The following is a 22,863-nucleotide window of genomic DNA, read 5'->3' as shown; positions in this document are numbered from 1 at the left end:
ACTCTACATGCTGCATTCATTCATATCACCTGCCTCCTCTCCTGCCCGCTCTTGAGAAAAGGACACAGAACTGTATATGAACATATGCGCCCATGCAAGAACACATTTCACATTTGTCTCCCATACTGTTATGAAGCAAAAGTGAATGTAATTGCCTTTCTACGTTTACTTTGGTACGATGCCATATAGTGGGTTGGTCCCTTGCAAAGAAAGCATCAGATATAAAATATATGTACTTCACTATTCCGATAAAGCATTCTACTTAACAGCTACACATGAGTTCACACCGGTGACTTTTTCTTGGCTCAAGACTCAAAAGGAACTGAGCTTACTACTGTGCAAAGAAATTTCTCTGAAGACTTCTGAGCTTTCAGCAGTTCTTCTTATCTCTCCACAGCGTACTCACTTAGAAAATAGCCAGGTGAATATTCTCTAGTTACCTTGGTCCGCAGTACAAAAACTGTATTGATATGTGAAAGGATCCCATGGAAACTAATATCAATATGGGGCCGGACCAAGGAGAAAACTGACAACAGACTGCAATTTCCTGGCTGCAGCTAGAATTAAAAAAAAAAAAAAAAGAAAAAAAAGAAAAAGAATTGTTATGCTTTATACTAAAAATATACATGAAGTAATCATAGTCAATTTGCTTAGATGACAATACTGAATGGGAGATAATATATACTTTATGCATTTCTCCATTAAACACAAGGTTTTTAAATTAAGGATTTTACATCAGAAATATACTGACCTCAAAGTGCAATTCTAGGCTGCAAGATGACTTTGTAAAATTGTGTTATACCACATTTGTTATCTGTCAAACTGTTCCCACTCTACAGTAAAAAAAGCTTTCCAGCATTTTCCTCCTAAGTGACCTCCTTCAAACTCCCTTTTCAATAAAACAGGTTCTCTAAAGCATCAACTCTGATAATAAGGATTCTGATAGCCATCCTCAGTAGGCTGAGTAGTTACAGCTGTTCAGTGAATGCCCTTGGGAAAAATCTGGCAGATCTACTTATAAAGCTCTTTCAAATCTTTCTGCAAAATTCAGAGAGAAACTGCCAAAAAAAAATGGGAGGAAAAAGCAAATAACATAAAATTGCATTTTAAAAGTATGTCCACGATTCAGAAAGAACATGGTATGTCCAACATTAGCCTATATAATTGTAAATTAATTTGATGTTTTAATCATCTTACCTTTTGCTTTTCTCATATTACTGCTTTTACCTGTTGCTTATTTTTAGAAACACTCGGCTCTTTCAGGCAAGAACTGAGGTATCTTATTCATATACAGAATACATAATTTTAAACAGACCTCTGAGTATTCTTTTACTGTAAATAACCAGAGGAAACTGCAGCAGTAGCATTAAGTTCAGAACACATACATATATATCAAAAAAATAGTTTGGCTTATCTTAGTTAATACTGACTCGTTTGATGCACAAGCCAAGGAAGTATACTACAACTCCTGTTATTCTGCTCTTCGGTTATTGTGCATCTGACAGCTTAAGTATTTGAAGCCATTACTGCCGAGTTATATATATATATACACACTATGTACCTGCTGGTACACTACACAGTAGTATGGGCAAGATGATTTCCTGAACCCCAGGCCAAGTTGCACCAACTGTCTCACATCCACTTTAAAGAGTTATTTGCCAGTTTAACAGCAAATGTATCTTGGAGCGAGCTACAAAAAAAAACCTGGGTATCAAGCTAACACTTGAACTGTGGCAGTGATCAGGTTTTCCCTGCTCAAGCTTATTCTCTTCCTACACACGGACTTGATCATAAGGAACAGAGCCGTTGTAGAATTAGGGCTATTTTCACAGTCCTTTTTCAAATAAGATGAGCACAATGCAGTAAATATTACATAGTTACACAAGAATAGACAGAGAATCCTAAATCTCTTTTATTCATCTCTAAAATAAACCTGTGAAGTTTTATTCCTAGCATTAGGAATCTGTATGATTATTCATGTATGAGAATCATCTAACCTGTGGAAGAACTCTGTATATAGCGTTGCCACACTGCGTGACCACCAGATCTCTGTCAAATATTATGTGGAAAGGAAAGGCTTTGCAGAAAGTATAGGGACTGATGCGAGACTCTTGGGTACCGTTTTCTTCAAATCTGTCAAGGTCTTCATAGTAGTCCTCTTCTTTAGACTCTTTCTCTTCAATTAAAAACTGAATGTGGTCACATTCCTCATTTCTCTGTTGAATAACCTAGAAAAATGAAGGAAAAAATGAAAAACTGAAAACTCTGCCACTTGTTAATAGCTGGAATGCTACTATGAAGACAGGAATACATTTAGAGCAGAAAGATGAATTCAAGAATGATATTTGCATCTTGAAAAATATTATTTCTAATAAGTATTTCTGATTTTAGAGAGAAATCAGAGAGGGGGAAAGTCTTTATAATTCCAGGTGACTAAATATGGCTTTGCTTAGCCACAGTTGCTCTTTGCATGAACAACATATTGAAGATCACTCAAATACAATTTATAAAGCCTGAGTGAAATGCACATCCTGAAATCAGGGGTCAAGGCTCAGGTTATGTTTGCTTTTACTGGTACATGCCAGAAATCAGGACTTTCTCCTAATCTTGAATTAACATATGGCATGTCTTGAATTACACAGAGCACTTGAATCTTTATTTTGATGAAAGCTGTTTGGAAGGTCTATAACACAACAGCAAATAATGCTGACCAGAGGATGGACATGTCACAGTCATCCAGAAGAAAAGTGGATGGAGCAGATGTTTGAATATACAATCCTCGCGCATTCAAGCAGTGATGACTGCAAGATCAGGAACAACAGATAAAACTAAAAGCAATGACAATCTTCTCCAAGCTGCATTCCATATTAAATGAAATCACAGCAAAACCAGAGTCATCTACATCAGCTGAATCCCAAATAAGTGTCTTGAATATAGCGTTTCACACTTTAGTAATTTTACTCAAAGGTAGTAAAAAATATGAAATTAATAGGGATTATTTTGTTTGCAGTGAGAGTCATGTATTGCAGGATAATTAAAGCTAATAACTAATAGAACAACATAATTTACCTTGAGAGGCCAAATTCACCTCTTCTCAAGCCTAATTAGATTTAATAACTGGAACAGAACAATTCTATTTACACAGTATTGTTTAGCAGCAACTTTCTGGAACATGTTGCACCTGATTCTACTTTCATGTAGATTCTGATCCTAAAGCCACTGAAGCAAAAAAAGACTTCTTAAAATCTCTAGTGCATCTTGATTCTGCCCTACACACATAGTCTAACTACAGAGATTAACAGTTACAATATGAAAACAGAATGGATACTCACAAACACTGCACTTGATCACTAAGATGTTTAGTTCATTAAATATTTCTCATCCACAACTGTCAGCCATGCTAGCTGATAGGTTGAGGACTGCTGATTCCTTTATTCGTTCCTTTACAAACGGAGGAGTGTAAAACAACAAAACAATATTTTACTGCTAAATGATGCTTAATGTAAGAAGGTAGTGTTCCTTCATCTCCTATTTGCCTATTCGTTTAAAAGAAAGAGAGGCTTTTCTGGAGGACAGTTCAGAGCCAAGAGTCTGATTTAGGTGTTCCATACCATGTGCTGTATTAGTCTTCTCGTTCTATTGCATACCTAAGCAACTTAGAGAAAGATCTGCCTACTAATTTTACCAGCACATGTAGGTACCTAGAGCTGGGTGTATGAACAAATTCAAATGTTAACGATGATAAAACCTGATTTCCTCAAGAAATTGCATTGGTAATCCATATGGCGGCGTGTGGCAAAGAGAAGTGGGAAATTATGAGTTAATAAGAGAAAAACCTTGGAAAGAATATGTGGTGGTCATTTGAGGAAAACGAGTTACATAGGTTTGTCTAGGAAGATGGAACATACTAGATGGAGACCTGGTTTTCCTCTGAATTCAGGGCTTAAAGGTTATGTCCTCCTCTTCTTTTAAATCATTATCCCTGAAATTGTGGCCAGACCGAGGACTGACAGAACTTAGTTTTTACTTTCTATCACTCATACACGCTCCCACAGGTTTTATTTTATTATTACTGTGTCCAAAGACAGCTGAGATTATACACAGTAACTTTTTCAAATTGTGTAGAATTATCACTAGAATTGATCTATGCTTCCAGATAATTTCCAGTCTTGGATCTTACTTCAAAGAGTTGCTCTTGCCACAAGTGGAAAAAAAATGCGTGCTTTGGATGAAAAGCTTCTTCATTTGGCAAAGCCGTCCTAAAATTCATTTTTAAAGATCTAATAATTTTTAAGGAAATGTTCATATTAACTGCACATCACCTTCCAGAGATATTAATATTACGACCTAATGACCATCTTAGTCAGTGCATACTAGTATTCTCTTACCAGCCTGCACCTGTACTTGTAGGTTTTTTCCTGGTACCATGCAGCACCTAATGGATTTTTCATAACTCACCATTTTTTTGCATTTATTAAATAAGAATGATGCATCAATTAACAAAACTGAAGTGATCGTTAAAAAAATCAAATCTGTAAAAACAGAACTGCTACATGCTTCGAGACATCTAGCTAAGTTTGAGACACAACCCTCCACAGATTCTACAAGCTTACACAATGATGAAGTCAGTCATCTAACACGATGTGCTATTTTCCTAACCTTTATAGATTAGAACTGTGTCAGTAACAGTGCAAAGCTGCAGATTTCCCAGGCATCTTCAAGTTCATTTGCAAGGCTATTTTTGAGCAGACTCCAGGGCATCTAGCAATGCTTACTGTACTAGTGCATCGCATCAGTGCAGTGAATGCACAACAGGCCAAACACATAGAAATGTATCAGATCTGCAAGACAGCCACAGCGCCAGCTGCATGCTCCTGGTAAACCTGATGTGCTGTGGACGTGGCTGGTTTACTGAATCTGATTCTGGTCATCCATGCACAAACCTTTATTAACAGAAGCTGCAATCATACCTCTCTCCGGGCTAAGAAAGCTACTGATTCATCCTTAAATAACTTCCCATTGGATACTTAATTTCATGATGTCTTTTCTGCTCACATCATTTATGCACGATCTAATCTTCATATCTCATGATTTCATCCACCTTGTCAGCAAGTTTAAAATGAGCACTTCTGGACATTAACATAATATGTTAAATTCTGTCCCTTCACCCTTGCACCTACAGATCCAACCTAATTGGCCAGATACTTACCTGGCATAAAGACCTGCCCTATATACTCCACAGTAAGCTTAACTAGAACACAATTTATCTATTGTTTCATTCTGCAAGCAAAGTTTGCAAGCCACAGAATTTCAGTATCATTTAAGTATGTTTGAAGAAGCCTCTGTTAAATGTTTGACAAATGAAAGTTCAGTGACAGAAGCAACAAGGCCAGGAATCAAGTCTAATTCGTCCTCCCCCTGCAGTCTTAGCTGGTGAAGTGACATCAGTTCACCATGTCTAAGAGCTCAATCACCATAGTAACTGCAGTTAAAAACTGAAGGGAAAAAAATCACTCTCCTGGTTTCAAAGAGAATATATAACATCTAACTGCTAACCTGCCTGTGCTTTCCAGAAGATGTATCTTCAGAGTCTGTCCTTGCTTAGCCAAGTGAAAAGACACACCAATATTTCAGGGAAGGACAATTCAGAGAACAGTTATTTTAAAATGAATTTGTGGTTTAATGTATTTGGTGAGCTTCACATGAGATATTAAATCAAGCAGTATCACTGTGATACAGCACCTATAATGAACACATGCTATCTGTTAAACTTTCACCGATGTATCTGCAAGACAAGACTCAATTCTATAGACATGAGCATGTCCCCGAGATACATTCGTATCTCAGCATGGTGGAGGGATAGAATGTCCTTGGACAGGGATCTTTTTCCGTTAGATTGTCAAGACTAATACAAAGTCAGGTTTTTGCCATTTAAGGGGCAATACAGGTGAAACCCTTGATCTCTTCTGATCAAAACCGACTGTGCAATGCTACTTTACAAATTTCAATGCAGCTGTTACAGGCTGATCCTGAGGCAAAGCAGTTCACTGTGGAAATGGTACCACTCATGGCTTTGCACACCCAAAGTTAAAACTGCGGGGATGTCTCCGCCTGGCAGCTGGTTTCAAGGCAGACTGTCTCACTGCACTGAACCTCCGAGCCTGGAGCTAGTGAAGTTTCCGCCTGCTCTTGTGTCAGAATTAGAGGCTGATTATGCTCCACGGTTGACTTATCTTCATACGCAGCTAGCATTTTAATGCGTGGATCAGTACTGCTTGTCCTCCATGACAAGTACCTAAGTAGTTTTTAGGTCAGCTCCCCAGCTGGTCACATTATGGCTTTGTTTTTTATATTGCCATTAGTAATGAGACAGTCTGAAATTACCATCTTGTCAAGGATGTCCTCTGGTCTTTTGTCATTTTATATTGTAAACCATCTTCCCTGTGTAAAAGAAACATTTTGATAGTCTGTTCTCAGATACCAGAACTGCAGAAGTCTCTTTTCCCCTCAGATTTTTAGGCTTTGTAGGATTGTACAACATTCTTCATTGACCCATGCCATTTGTAGCCTTGAGGGAGTCCCTCTTCTGACGTCACCTTCACAGGTCACTCTCATTTATACATGAACAACCTCTGACAAGTGAAGCAAGAGAAGGCGTAGCCAGAAAGCTGCTAACAGAGATCTCATGCCAAAGCTGGTCACCAGGATCATGAAGATTTTTAGTTCTTATACTGAGAGTGGCAGAACTTAAATATTCTTAGCGTGTTCTGAAAGTCGATAACAATTCTTGGGACAATACCTGCTGCAAAAATTATATAGTCTTAGCTGTATTTAGCTAAAAATGGATTACCATACTAGGGAAGATAAGGCAAATTGGATTTGAAGTAATTAATCAATTAATGTCAAATTAGGCTTTCCTGAACTATTCAACTGGAATTGTGAATCCAAGTTCAGAACAAATTGCCTTCCTTTCAGTGCTAACAGAGTTTAACAAAGACAAACTGAGACCCTTTTTTTTTTTTTTTTTCTTTTCTTGCCTTCAGCACACTTGTACCCTAGGTGTTAAAAGAAAAGGCACATTTTCTGCAGGACACCATTCTGAAAAAAGGAAGCTCTACTGCATTTCAGAATAACATGTATGTGTGTGTGTATATATATGCGCATATATAAAGTAGTTCTGTGTGAAACTGCACAAAGGTGATAAAATGAAACTTTTTTTTTATTTAGCTATTTCTCCACCCAAACCAAGAACAATATGTTTTTCTCAATGCTTATTTTTCCTCTTGTGATCATGAGATTCTTTAGGTTTGCTCTGCAGGTTGAGGGAGGTGATCCTTCCCCTCTACTCAGCACTGGAGAGGCCACACCTGGAGTGCTGTGCCCAGTGTTGGGCTCCTCAGTACAAGAGAGATATGGAGCTACTGGAGAGATTCCGGTGAAGGGCCACTAAGAGGAATAAGGCACTGGAGCATCTGTCATAAGAGGAAAGGCTGAGACAGCTGGCACTATTCAGCCTGGAGAAGAGAAGGCTCAGGAGGATCTCATCCATGTGTACAAACACCTGAAGGGAGGGTGCGTAGAGGATGGAGACAGACTCTTTTCAGTGGTGTCCAGTGTCAGGATAAGAGGCAATGGGCACAAACTGAAACACAAAAGGTTCTGACTGAACATCATCAACGCTTTTCTACTGTGAGGGGGACTGAGTGCTGGCACCCGTTGTCCAAAGAGTTTGCAGAGTCTCCATTCCTAGAGGTAGCTGAAAGGTGTCTGAACATGGAGCAGAGCAACTGGCTCTAGGTGGCCCTGCTTGAGTGGGGGGCATTTGGACAAAATGCCCTCCAGAGGTCCCTTCCTACCTCTGTCATTCTATGACTCTGTGTGACCGATAAAACAACATCTAACCACTTAGAATAACAGTATTATTGTAAATGATTAAGATCTGCTACCACGTTCACAGAAACTAGTAACATGTAAGACAAATTCAAGCAAAATTTGAAAATACAGACTTAGAAGCATGTATTCCCTCAATCAGATTTATGTAAGCATTTCTTCTAAACAGCCAGAGAAGAAAAGTGGATAATAAAGTATTAAACATCAAATTGCAGATATCAACTTTACACTTATATAAAGAAAACTGCAGACATTACTAAACCAGTCCTGTGCTGGGATTGTTATGAAAATGCTTTGGATAAAGAAATTTGGAAGGACAGCTCCATAATCTCAGCTCTGTTCTTTCAAGTCGGAAGTCAACTGCCATAGTAATATCAGAAACTTAGGGTTAAGCACTGAAGCTCTTACCAGTTAAAAAAAAAATAATTCTTCCTTAAGCAAAATTCTAACTGAAGTCCAAACCAAAAATTTTGCAGAAGAGGTATTGATTGGTCCACAAAAACTGAGGGGATGAAATGCAACGCCATTGTTTTACGTGCTGTGCTATTTCAAACAATCCATTACTAACAGCCTGAAACACGAAAGCATTAATTTACTAAACTATGAGGCAAGGGATCGGGATGAAAGAAGTTGGTCAATTTTTTTCTCCTGTTCTCATTTTTTTGAATAGTGTAAAACTAGCCATGTACCACAATGGCAGACTTTGCTTTAAAACCCTCACTGTACCATTAATGATTAATAGATGACCTGTGGGGTAATGGAGGGAGACTTTCACTGTCTATGTGGATAAGCTGCAAATTTTGGCACTCTCACCTTACAGAAACAAGTAGCTGATTTTTCTCTGCTTATCTACCACTGAAGTTTGTACATCCCTGTGGAGTAAAACACTATATAATGTCACTAAAGGTATCAAAAGCGAGGCATTATTAATCAGCAGGGACAAGAAAAAGTTCAGGGTTGAGCGCACATGACTTTCTAACAGGGTCAAGGGAAAAAACAGGGTAACAGAGAAAATAAAAATACAGATGATATACACTTTCTTCAGTTTAGAGGTTTTGTCTCAGAGTCTGGAAGAATAGTTTGAATTTAAAGTAAACTTTGTGCTCACTTATAATAGGTTTGACTAATACTATTAAATTTCTATTTAATTACAGAATTTTTCAGAAAAGCCTAACGAAGTCAAATGAAAATGACAAGTAAATTTAGAATCAATATTTAAACCTCTTTGGAACATATATTATTTGTGAGAAGTCCTAGGTGGATATCAGTACTGTCCAATACAATCTTCTTAACAAAGTATTGTTCAGACTGAGGACACAGTTTGTCAAAAGTTTGTTCTGGTAGTTGCTTTGCACAACCCAGACTTCTCCTCTGCCCCACTGATCACTTTTGTCTCTGCATGACCCCTCGACTATGCTGGCAGAATTCCCTCTAACAGACAAGAACACCAAACCACATAAAGGAACAGATGTGGGTAAAAATAATCCAGAAAAATAACCCCACTATTATTTTGAACCCTGTTCATTTCCTCAGTGAGTTTATTTTATAGCTTGACAACAGCTGGAGAGACACAGCTGAAGAAGCTGTCGTAGGACAGCAGTCTTGAGCAGTAAGAAAAGGGGGACTGCATAAGCTGCTTGTACTACCAAAAGAAATGCTTGTCAAGCAACAGCTTCAGTGCTTTTTTCAGCCAACTTTCCAATATGGTCCTTCTTGTCTGTCTCAACAGTTTGAATAAACAGGGACATAAGAAGAGGATTGTTTTGATTCTGTTGCATCCTTCCATACCTGATTACTAACACCTGCTATAAAAGTTTGAACTATGGATTTCTACGAAGCAGAATCTAAACAAGGACAAAAGATATATCACCATCACTATACAGAACTAGCCATTCACTATAAACCTGAGCTAAACTTATAACAATAAATCTAAAAATACTCCAATATAGAAGTACAAATATCTTTGTCATTGGGTTGCTTGTAAATCTCTTATCTGAGCAAGATCGTGTTTTGGTGATACACTCATGAAACTGGAACTCATTTTCTGAGGAAGTATACAATGAAACTATGCTATAAATGCGATATGACTAGGGAATAGTTAAAAAAAAAGAAAAACCTGCTTGCTGTACCTGCTTAGATTCTGTATTTTGTATCAGTTGCAATATTTCTAACAACATAAAGCTCTCATTTGCTTTTTTTCTCCAGATATAGCTGCACCTTGGATCAAGCTCTGATTTTATACCACTCTATATGCAAGGCCTGATCAATTAAATCTTTCTGTTGCTCTGTATGGAACAAAGAAGCAGCCTCTTTCCCATTTCACAAGTGACTTAGCAGACATGACATTATGTAAACTCTCTGACTGAGGGATGTTTTTCCACTTCTGGGGCAGTAGGTGTATATCCAGCCGCACTGTTATGCAAAGATAGTATGAGACCCCAAACGCATCTTGGTTCTGGGAAGGACCTGGCATGCAGGCTGGGAGGAAAACCCTGCTCACCAGCCAGGCCTCATCAATGCACATCAGCCTCACCGTTTGCACATAGATGAAGAATCTAGGACACAGAGACAAAATATCTGTGCTCTCACAGAACACAGTAGACAGTAAGAAATATATGCCAAATGTAAACTAAAGTGGAAAAAAGCACCCCAAACAACTGAGTACCTAATTTCTGTACATGTCACCTCCTTCCTTGAATAAGGGGATATAGTTCTGAACTGTTCCTGATTGGGGAAATTAGTACTGGCCTTCCCAGCATATGGCTGACCTGTCCTTAAGGCAACACAAATGACGACCTGTCCTTAAGGCAACACAAATGACGACCGACCTGTCCTTAAAGCAACACAAAAGACAGTGGATCTTCCTGAGTCAGTACTGATGCCACTGCTTCACAGAGGACAGCAGCAATGAAAATGATTGTTTGCCATCACTTCACTTTCTATTTTCTTGATTTTGTCATAATGACATAAACATCCAATGTGTACATCCCTTTAGACATTACCTTCATATCTATTTCTGTACCGTGGATCTGTTGAGCTACTGTTTTGATTATTCCAATGACAATATCCTGGAGACCTTCTCTTTCTGAATAATAATGCAGAATGAGTCCCTTCCCCTTCTCCGCATCAGTGCATCTAAAGGAAGGGGCTCGCATACCCGGGTAAATAGTAGCAAGGTGGTCATGCAAAGCATCCAGATTCTGGAAGAAGAAATTAAAAACATGATTATAAATCATATAATAATATAAAGCATTTAAGTCTAATCTGATCATCCTCTTTCTCCTATTGCTCACACTCCTGGTGCATTTCCCTTATTATTTGTAGAACTGTCATCAAAGCAGGCTTTTCAGGTAGCTTCCATCTACTGTAGGGGATATTGGGACAATGAATGGCATCAAAATTAGCACTATTGAAAATTACTCCAGATAGTAAGAATTCATGCTTGACTATGCTGTACTTTGAAACACTCTGATGATTAAAGACCTTGTGTGTGTGTTTCTCAATCCTGTAACCTCATCCATTTTCATCCCTTCCAAACTCTAGTCCCTATGATCTCCTCTTCAGATGTGAATTTAGGTGTCAGATACAAATAAGCACGCCTGAATAACCATGAATCTTTTTCCTTATTGTCAGAACAGGCTAGTTCTGACATCGTAACAGTCAACCCAAGTTTACAAGGTATGACAAATCTCAAATTTTAAGGTAAAGATTTAAATTATTAAAAGACCAACCTCAAATACATACTTTCTTTGAGAATAACTAAAAAAAATCCACAGAATATACAGAACATAACACAGCTGCTGTAATAATGTTTCAGCAAAGGTTATTCAAGAAAGGGAAGAGGTCTATTTTTCCAGCTGATGTCCTGGACACCCTATGTATTTAACTTTACATTTTGACTACACAACTTGCTCTCTGGAGAGGAAAGCTAAATGATAAATTGATAAGCATATCTAATAAGTAAATTAAAAAGAACAGTGAGATAAAAATCACACTCCAACTTTGATTATGAAGCGATTATCAACCTCCAGTTTGCTATTTACTATATCTTTAACATAGAAAGAGCAACCTAGAGCAGTCTTGCTGGTTGGTGTTGCAACCCACATAATTATTTACCTATGCTGTAAAATTCACATAACTTCTTTACATCTTAAGTCCAGAAAATGACTGCATCTTTTAAGTGTTTTTTTCTCACACCCCCAGGTAACGGCTAGCACCAGGCTTTGCATATTGTTTTCTGCCAGCACAAGGAGAAATGAGGTGAAAATATTTTGAGTGTGCTGTCCGAGCCATTCTCCACTTTTCATGAGCATATGTCTATCATCAAATTTGTGGAAGCGTACTGAACTTGATTTCATGTGGGCTGTGGAGTGCTCAAACAGCTGCCTCTTCTCCTGGGAGGCCTCCAGAGGAAATGACTCTTAGAAATGAATTCCGTAGGATGCACTCAGCCTGGAACTTCCTCCTTCATTTTTTCAGTTTGTTTCAAATTCATGTTTTTGTTGCTATATCAACACCTTCAAATTAAAACTTGAAGAAGCAACAATCTGGGAGTCAATTCATTCCAGCTGTTAGCAGGCATTCAATTGCAAAAAGCATAATGCCTGAAGGCAAATTCTGTAAGAATTTTGCAGGGTTTGAGACAATGAAATTGGAAGAGCCTGCTTTGAAAAAATCTGAGTAAGAAAAGAGCGAGAGAGCTAACTGACTCTGAGGGAGTGCCCCACAATCTCCTTAACTGAGTGCAGAATTGCTCTTTCAGTAGATATGCCCCAGAACCAGCTGGGATATATTGAAATTTGGGAAGAAAACTCTTAAGGAGATACATGGGAAAAGATGATAATCTTCCAGTTACACAGTCATCAACACCTGAAGAATTTCAAAAGGAGTCGTTATGGGAAATGGCCAATGTCAAGGACAGAATTTTTATAAGATGGTTGTCTGATTATTAACATTTAATTCCGGCATAAGTGTTGCTAACAAATGGCAGTAGCCCCAGTCTACAAGACCACTTTGCCACCCTACTACCCCATTACTGACTTTGTCCAAGCAGTGTCACAGGGAAGCCCATGTGATATGCCCTTCAGTCTTTCTAATCATCCAGACCAGAGGACTTGCCCAGGATGTATTGCAGCTGCTTTCCAGTCCCCGATGTGTCTTTTCTCCCAGCATACAGATTATGGGGTGAGCAAAGAGCTTATTGTATTCAGAACCTTGCCACGACACGTAGTCAAGAAGCAGCAAAGATGGGCTTCCAGACCAAGGAGCTGAAATCACTCCCAGATCCTGTCATTTAGACATTGTCACTGTCACTCCCACTCCTGTTTTTTGTTGTGTTTAATACATTCTAAATTGATATGGCAGCTTCTGGATGAACAAATATGTCTTTCTATAGTTTGTTCACCTGCTGTGGGCCAGAGGTTCAGTCAGGTAGAGATAATAATAGGTTAAGCTCTCTCCCTGAATTGTTGGCTCCTAGGCTGCTCAAAGTTATCCCAGAGCTTGTGCTGGGACCAGAAACACTAATTCTAGAGCTTTGGGCAGCCGTCATCAGCTCCATGGTGAAACACAAAAGGATGTCCAAGCAAGAACAAGCAGTGATACTAAATAAGGCAGATCCTGGCCTGTCTAAAAGGTAAAGAGTTGTGGTTGGTACCTGAAATACAAAGATATGCTGTTCAGCTCCGTGAGGTACAGGGCATCTGGAAACTTTTCTAAAAGAGGAACTAGTCCCCTGAAATTTACTGCACTGCAATTATAAACCCATCCCTGGAAGTGTTCAAGATCAGACTGGATAAGGCTTTGAGCAGCCTGGTCTAGTGAGTGGGAGGTGTCCCTGCCCATGGCAGGGGGTTGGAACTAGATGATCTTTAAGGTCACAGAATCACAGAATCACAGAATCTTCAGAGTTGGAAGGGACCTCTAGAGATCATCTAGTCCAACTCCCCTGCTAAAGCAGGATTGCCTGGAGCACATCACTCAGGACTGCATCCAGGCGGGTCTTGAAAATCTCCAGAGAAGGGGACTCCACAACCTCCCTGGGCAGCCTGTTCCAGTGCTCTGTCACCCTCACTGTAAAGAAGTTTTTCCGTGTATTTGAACGGAACTTCCTATGTTCCAACTTGTGCCCGTTGCCCCTCGTCCTGTCACTGGGAACCATTGAAAAGAGTCTGGTACCATCCTCCTTCAGCCCACCCTTTAGATACTTGTATGCCATAATAAGGTCTCCCCTCAGCCTTCTCTTCTCCAGGCTAAAGAGTCCCAGCTCTCTCAGCCTTTCCTCATAAGGGAGATGCTCCAGTCCCTCAATCATCTTAGTTGCCCTATGCTGGACCCACTCCAGTAGTTCCCTGTCCCTCTTGAACTGGGGAGCCCAAAACTGGATGCAGTATTCCAGCTGTGGCCTCATCAGTGCAGAGTAGAGGGGAAGAATGACCTCCTTCGACCTACTGGCCACAGTCTTCCCTATGCAGCCCAGGATTCCATTGGCCTTTTTGGCAACAAGGGCACATTGTTGGCTCATGGATAATTTACTGTCTACCAGGACCCCCAGATCCTTCTCCTCAGAACTACTTCCCAGCAGGTCCACCCCTAACCCATACTGGTGCTTAGCATTCTTCCTCCCCAGGTGCAGGACCTTGCACTTGCTTTTGTTGAACCTCATTAGGTTCTTCTCTGCCCAGCTCCCCAGCCTGTCCAGGCCACGCTGGATGGCAGCACGGCCCTCTGGGGTGTCAGCCACCCCTCCCAGCTTGGTATCATCAGCGAACTTGCTGAGGATACACTCTGTCCCATCATCCAAGTCATTAATGAATGTACTGAACAAAATTGGACCGAGTATTGACCCCTGGGGGACACCACTGGTTACAGGCCTCCAACTAGACTCTATGCCGCTGATCACAACCCTCTGAGTTCTGTCGCACAGCCAGGTCTCAATCCACCTCACCGTCGCCTCATCTAGCCCATACTTCCTCAGCTTCCTAATGAGGATGTTATGGGAGACAGTGTCAAAAGCCTTGCTAAAGTCAAGGTAGATGACATCTACGGCTCTCCCCTCATCCAGCCAACCAGTTATAACATCATAGAAAGCTATCAGATTGGTCAGGCATGATTTGCCCTTGGTAAATCCATGCTGACCACTTCCAATGACTTCCTGTTCTTCAACGTGTTTGGAGACGACATCCAGAATGAGTCGCTCCATTACCTTCCCAGGGACAGAGGTGAGACTAACCGGTCTGTAGTTCCCTGGCTCCTCCTTCTTGCCTTTTTTAAAGGTCCCTTCCAACACAAACCATTCTATGATTCTATGATTCTATAACTAAATAGCCACGTAAATTATTCCATAAACGAGAGAACTAACTACTACTCCAGTGTTTGATTTTCATCCAGTAGAAAGCTACTGAACATAACATAAAAGGTTTTCTTATGAGTTACCTCTTTTCACGCTGCTTCTCTTTGGCACACTGTCTTTCAATATGATTTGCAATTTTTCCAGGCCTGTGTTTTTCATAGGAAGTATAAATATTAGATTTAGTTGCACTATCTGTTTCCTCTTTCATGAAGCTTGAAGTACCTGTGTTTCATCTATGACTAAACTAAATTTTCTCTGAGATGTCAAGGGAAACAGAAAATAAATATGAGATTTATTTTCATATACTTTAAAAAGCTGCAGCCCTCAATTATTTCGTATATCCTGAACTCAGTACAGATTTCAAGAAGCACCTTTTGGAACTCTAGTATGCATTTTAAGAATTTGACAAAAGTTCAGCACATTAAAACCAATCTGCAACTATTTTTGTAACAGGTATATAAATTAGTTTCCTGACCTAATCTGACTGCTGGACATTGCAAAAATAATAAATCACGCAGAACGCTGATTTTCCATCATAACAAAAACCTAAAAAGTACACTTCTGGCACAGCTACTAATACATTAGTACTGTTAAAATGTACAGAAGTATATAATAGCCAATGTCATCTGTTAACTTTGAAATTAAACAAAGCAGCTTAAAATACTGCCATTAGAAGAACATAAATGTAAGCTCTTCACACTTTTATAGAGGTTTCCTGTGCAGTACAAATGTGTCCAGTCTTTTCATCATCACATATGGTAAGGAATGGAAAGAGAAGTATACTATATGGAAAGGGGATGAGGAAAAGGAATAGGGAAGGACTGGCCCATCCACGTGTACCCGAAGTGATGGAGCAATGGGCCAGCTACACCTTTTTTTTCCTCCTCTCCTATTCTTGCTCAACCCTAACCACAACTTCAGTACATGAGTCACCTTTAAAAATTACATTTATCTGAAGGCTTGCTTTGCGAGCAGCCTGTGAACGAAGCTAAGAAATATAAAGGGTGTCACATCCCATAGTCAGACAATGGTATACAGATCACATGTGGTATGCACATGTTGGAGCATACACATACCCTGTCTGTCTGCCCAGCAATTACAGTCCGCGGGATTTGTATAAGAAATGTGGATTGACTACATCCAGGATACTCCAGAATAATCCAGGTTTTGGGGCAGGCAGTGAGGCACAGAAGTAAATATCCTAGAAATTCAGCAAACTCTGCACTCTGCTCCTTTCACTTATTATTGCTGGAGAGATTTTAAGGGAACAGATGACAAGAGTCTGCTAAATTTCCAGTGAAAATCAATAGAGATTTGACACAGCTTTTGGTCAATCTCACATGAAATCTTAATCAGTTCAGCGTTTTTAAACTCATTACAGCACACAGTTCTCTCTCTGATATGTATCACAAATCTTAAATCCAAAGTGTTTTTTTGAAGTGAACAATTTTCAGGTGAAAAAAAGGGAAGCCCATTTTTTCTAGAAATCACACTTTAAGAGAACTCACTAAATTTCTTCCATATTACTGAAAATTTTTTTCATTTTGTTTTGTATCACGCTGTTCTGCAGTTAGGAAAGCACAAAAATTGACCTAAACACTGCTGCTGTATCCAACCCTTAGTTCACGGATGAAGGATAATGTCTTAGAGATAAGCTGTGCATGAGCCCTAGCTCTGTGCATAATGTAGAATTAGAAATAACCAGTATCTATAATTAGTCAAAGAAAACTTAGGAGAAGAAATATCATACATATCTGAAAACCACGTTTTCTGTTAGTATAAACAACTTAAGTCTTTTTACTTAGCATACACAGACAATTTGAATTGGGTCTTTTTTTCATGTCTCTTGTAGTCCATACTTGTGTTCCATATCAAAGCTCCTGTTAAAAACTTTTCTTTGCAATTTCAAATGAAATTTCAGATTTATGAATGCCTCTGCAACACCAGCTTACCTGCCTTCTCCTTTTTTATGAAACTGAACAGTCAAAGATGCTATGGGAAAATCACTTTATCAAATAACTGAATAATATATTAACTAAGAGGGGAAGGGAATGACAATGCCAAAATTGCTGAGCAGTAGAGAGCTCTACAGAATACAAATACTAAGGAAGAAAGTTTTCAGACACCTCTCCACAAATAACTGGAAGATTATACAGTACAACCTATATCTGTTTGATTATCTGTTGACCATATTTCTGTCTGGTATATGAAAAAATTTGGCACAAAATTCTTACCTGCAAAAACTCTCTGACATTTGAGCCCAAGACACGTAGAATTGTATCATAGCCAGATTCTTGACAAAACACAAAAAACATCTTCCCAAACATTTGAAGAATTTCCCCAGCATTTAGATCTAGTTAAAACAGGAAAATAAGATTAAGTCCAAATGCTGCATTTCACACACTTTGCGTACTACTTTGGTCTCGTATTTGTAAATAAGAAAGACAGTACCTAAACTCTAACCAGATCCACTAGGTCAAGAATATGAGAAAAACAGGATTCAGGATCCACACAGCAAATAATGAGTATTCAATACAGGAATTTCACTATGGTTTACCAATTACCATTATGACTTTGCTGCATTGTTCATTTCACGCATATATAGCGTTTCAGATTTTGATACAGATAAGAAATCACTACTTAAAAATAAAGGAACTTGGTTGTTAGTAGTGCTCGCCTCAGGGGAGTTAATTCTGGTTTACAATAGCATGAAACCACATCAGCTGCTCCAATTCAACGTAACTACTACAGTCATCATAGTCTTATGGGTTCTTGTCTAATTACTGATTCAGAACAAATTCAGACTGCACTTGGGTCTGCAGATAAAATAAGGCTGATGGACACAATTCTACCTTTTAAATCCTAGACCAGAGCTGCAATGATTGAAACTGAATGTGATGCAAATCAATGGCAGATATGAAATGAGATGTGCCCATGCCACAAAGTTTTCTGTAACTCAGCGTGCTTGTTCAGCAGAGACATCAAGGATTCAGCAGGCACGGGCTGCTCTAGCAGCAGTGGTTGAAACCTGGGTGTATTGGCAATGTAGTTACAGTGGTATATTGTTACTTCATGACTTCTTGTAATACAGACCGTGCTCTGTGGATAAGATATATTACTGCAGTTTAAGATGTACCTATGACCTGGAATACTTTGGAAGCAATAAAAATCACTTTAAGGAATAAAAGGAATAAAAATATCTCAGATAAATTAAAAAAAAAATCCTTTCTTCTGACATTTTAAAAAAATTCTTTGACCAATACCTTGTTTTCATTTCCTCTCTACTAAATCCTGTTTCTGTCTGCTATGTGGATTTTTTTGGGGGGTTGTTATCACTTATGTGATGAATGAGCAAAGATATCCATATTACTTACTAAGGACCTTGCTTGCAGCTGCAACCAGATCATAGGTTTTGGAATCATCATAAATTATTCTGACAAGAAACTGTCCTTCTTCATCCAGCTGTGCCTCCTTCCTAAAAAGAAAACAGAACAAAATCTTTTTGGTTGAGGGAGAAGCACCATATCAATAAATAAATTATATATTGTTTGGTATTAGTCTTTTAAATAAAATAAGTTTGTAGGTTCTACTTTTAAGAAGTTACTTAAGATAGAAAATTAGAAATAAATCTGTAGCATATCTCAGAGTCATTAAGGTACAATGCAAATATTTCATACCACGTGTTCATAGAATCATAGAATCGCTGAGGTTGGAAGGGACCTTTAAGATCATCGAGTCCAACCTTTAACCCACCCCGACAAAAACCACTTCTAAACCACGTCCCTAAGTACCACATCTACCCTTTTTTTAAACACCTCCAGGGATGGTGAATCCACCACCTCCCTGGGCAGCCTATTCCAATGTTTAATAACCCTTTCAGTGAAAAAATGTTTCCTAATATCCAATCTAAACCTCCCCTGACATAACTTGAACCCGTTTCCTCTCATCCTATCACTTGTCACCAGGGAGAAGAGGTCAGCCCCCATCTCTCTACAACCTCCTTTCAGGTAGTTGTAGAGGGTGATAAGGTCTCCCCTCAGCCTCCTCTTCTCCAGGCTAAACAACCCCAGCTCCCTCAGTCGTTCCTCATAAGGTTTGTCCTCCAGACCCCTCACCAGCTTTGTAGCCCTTCTCTGGACATGCTCCAACACCTTAATGTCCTCCTTGTAGTGAGGGGCCCAAAACTGAACGCAGTACTCGAGAAATCACATTTATTTTCTCACAGCTAATTGTTCTGAAAATAACAATTAGCTGTGAGAAAATAAATGTGATTTTTCAGTACAGAGCCTCACAAAGAAGTTGCTGAACTAGTAAAGACAGAATTTGCATTCTAAAACAGGAATATCCAATAATCCAGCCCAAGATGGGCTCTTTAAACACTTTTAACACTTCTTAAGCAAGCATTTTCATTCCTTCCAATTTTGATTACACTTTACTTACGAAAGGCACGGGATGTTTTTAGCAACCATTTGCACATATCTTCAAAGAGGAATCTAAAATCCAGATATAGGTACCTAATCAAATACCTTTTTTTCAGAATTTTGCACATGCCCAGTAGATAGAAATGCAAAAAAGGATGCTAGGATTTAGTAAGGCCTTGTGCTCCCATTGCAGGTCAGTTCTTCGTGAGTGAAATGTCACCACTTAGCTAAAGCACGATAAAAATATACATTTCTTCACTAAGGAAAACAATTCTTAACCCCAGGTTTGAGACAAGGCTCATGCACATGTCACGTGCACACTTACTACTGCTGCTAAGTAAAAAAATGAAACAAAATGTCCTTTGTTTTTCAGAATAATATATTATTCTCTTCAGCTTGAACACTGAGTCAGCAGCTTGTCCAAAAAGCAGCACAACTCTGTAGGGTACTTTTTTTCCCTGAGAGCAACAAGCTGATATCCCTATTGTGCCTTCCAACCCTTGCATTTGACAAGAGTTACTATGGGAAGCCCACAAGTGTCTTCCTGTTACCCCACGTGCTTAACACAGGAGCCAGGCCACTGGTGCTACAGTGGTGGCTGAGTCCCAGCTCTCTGGAGGAGGACAAGGAGCACTACCACGGTCAGGCAGACCCCAGGGCCCTGATGGGTCAGTTGCCCCGCGTAGCTGGTCCTGCTGTGCGCAGAGCATGCCAATGGACGTGGCCACAACTCTGCCCTGTTGCAAGTGCAAGTCATATTCTGTATTTGCTCCTCATTCCCTGGCACATTCTCCTTCAGAAGAGAGATGGGGACATGCAGTGGGCACACTGGTCTCTGATGATGCCATGCTCTGTTTATTGAAGTCTTCATCTGGCAAAGAGGCACAGCCTCCTTTCTCAGTATATTTTTTATAATAGCTGTTCACCACCTTCTGTGATCTCGCCTACAATGGCTGCCTGTAGAGACAGTGTGCTTTGCAGAAATAGTGACAAAAGAGGAGACATTTGTAGGTACTCATGCTCCAATTTATGTGCTTAGAATGCGTTTTGGCTCAGCAAAACTGTTATCATCATGGCATGGATAGTTATCTTTGCAGGTGGAGGGTCACTGATACACAGAATCACAGAATGGTAGGGGTTGGAAGGGACCTCTGGAGATCATCTAGTCCAACCCCCCTGCCAGAGCAGGGTCACCTGGAGCAGGTGGCACAGGAACGCATCCAGGCAGGTCTTGAATGTCTCCAGAGATGGAGACTCCACCACCTCTCTGGGCAGCCTGTTCCAGTGCTCTGCCACCCTCAAAGTAAAGAAGTTCCTCCTCATGTTTAGGTGGAACTTCCTACATTCAGGTTTGTGCCCATTACCTCTTGTCTTGTTGCCGGGCACCATTGAAAAGAGCCTGGCCCCATCCTCCTGACACCCACCCTTGAAGTATTTATAAGCATTGATAAGATCCCCCCTCAGTCGTCTTTTTTCCAGACTAAAAAGACCCAAATCCCTCAGCCTTTCTTCATAAGAGAGATGCTGCAGTCCCCTTTCATCTAAACGCAGATTTATGCTGCAGAACATTCAGAAAGACACAAGAAAGGCAAAGAGGTAGAAAAGCCTAGAAGACAATGACTGAATCACACCTTATGTCACACCAAAATAAAAATTAGTACAGGGTGCTGTTCTTCAGAAAAAGCCTTAGAAATTAGAAAAAATATCAAAAAGGCAGATAATGAGGTAGTTTTTTTATAAAAAACTAAGCATATGTCATGCAAATCAAGACATTCATCAACTTAGGACTGGAATAATTATTTTTCTAATGTACAAATGAAGTAGAACCATGAATAAAAAATTATTTACTAGTACCATGGTAATGAAGAGCTTTTACAAGACTAGGACAGAAATGCTCTTTCAGATAAGGCTGAAATATACAGTTTAAGAACCAATAATTCTAACTGCTCTAAATCGCTAATGGTCATCAGAGGAATTATAAACCTATAAAAAGTAGATTCTAAATCTACTATGTAAAATCATACCTCCTCTTTTACATCAAAATCTTTGTCTCCATCATCATAACATGATCAACCATCAATCAAACCAAAAGTCTTTGACTGAAACTTAGATTCTGATATTCTAGAGCTGGCATAATTTATTTTAAGAATGAAATAATACAAAGTAATAATGCCTGCACAACAATTCAAGCATTTACAGTTGTAGTGGAACTATCCAGCCATATAAACAGAAACATTTTCTCTGTTACTCAAAGGGGAGAGAGGTCTGACAATTAAGTACTCTTGTTCATCTTAAAACTGCTACATGGCACATGGTACTGCTGATAAAACCTGATTCCAGTCTCATATGGTAGTACTCTATTGACCTAAATGAAATTACTTGTCATTTAATCCTCCAATTAGTAATCCTCAGTCTTTGATAAACTATTCACTTATCAATGGAAGTCTGGAATGCATTATTTTCTTCTTCCTCTTCATCTTCCTTTAATCTTGCTCATCACATTCTTACTGCTGATCTAAAATTATATTACACTGGGTTTATATTTCAAAAATATATCTACTTTTTTTATTAGTTAACGAAGTCTTGTAACTGCTATTTGACATAGACATTTTTATACTCACTCTATGAAAAGGCATAATGAGCTAAAAACAAGCTAAGCAATTTTCCCAAAGAAATACAACAAAGCTACAAGTGAGTCGAGACTAAACATCCTATCTAATTCTACATTAAAAAGAACATAATTCTCTATTCAATGGCATGAAAAACTTTAATAAACTTAATGGTTGGTTTTTTTTCTTAAAGTCTTTGGGAACTTCCCAAAAGGAATGAAAGAATGGACACTAGCAAGCAGAAGAAAACTGCAAGAGTGTTCTCAGAGACACAAAAAGATAAAGTACAGTATTATTTTTTTCAAATAATCAATTATAATAATTTATTCATTATTTGAAGAAACAATGTAAGGAAGCAAGCAGAAATGGTATGTGTACATGCAGTCCCCTAAAACACTCTTATTTTCATACTCCAAAATAGTACTTTTGGTCCTCTTCCCCAGCCATTCTCTAAAACTTCAGATGAGCCTGCAGGACATCAAGTCTCACTGATTCCTGAAAACAGCTCCCATGCCACATATTCCTTCTGTTCCTAAGTAGGAGGAGAGCTGGAGTTATTAGTGGGAATGCTGTCTTGAAGCATATTAGGTCA

General features: G+C 39.1%; 1 protein-coding gene across 1 annotated transcript in view; it reads right to left on the bottom strand.

Moving 5' to 3' along the window:
- The window catches only part of GUCY1B1 (guanylate cyclase 1 soluble subunit beta 1), a 46,933-nt gene that overhangs the window by 10,401 nt on the left and 13,669 nt on the right, over nucleotides 1-22,863 (bottom strand). Inside the window, exons 3-7 of the mRNA XM_074589741.1 lie at nucleotides 18,616-18,716; nucleotides 17,476-17,594; nucleotides 10,893-11,090; nucleotides 1,998-2,228; nucleotides 441-557 (exon numbers count right to left, since the gene is read on the bottom strand). Of these exons, the coding sequence (XP_074445842.1) occupies nucleotides 441-557; nucleotides 1,998-2,228; nucleotides 10,893-11,090; nucleotides 17,476-17,594; nucleotides 18,616-18,716 (766 nt within the window). The remainder of the gene's footprint in view (nucleotides 1-440; nucleotides 558-1,997; nucleotides 2,229-10,892; nucleotides 11,091-17,475; nucleotides 17,595-18,615; nucleotides 18,717-22,863) is intronic.

This window comes from Larus michahellis, chromosome 5 (assembly GCF_964199755.1).
Source record: "Larus michahellis chromosome 5, bLarMic1.1, whole genome shotgun sequence".
In the NCBI taxonomy this organism is placed as follows: Eukaryota; Metazoa; Chordata; class Aves; order Charadriiformes; family Laridae; genus Larus; species Larus michahellis.
Note: the sequence above shows the minus strand (reverse complement) of the source record. Positions and strands in the feature narration are given on the sequence as shown.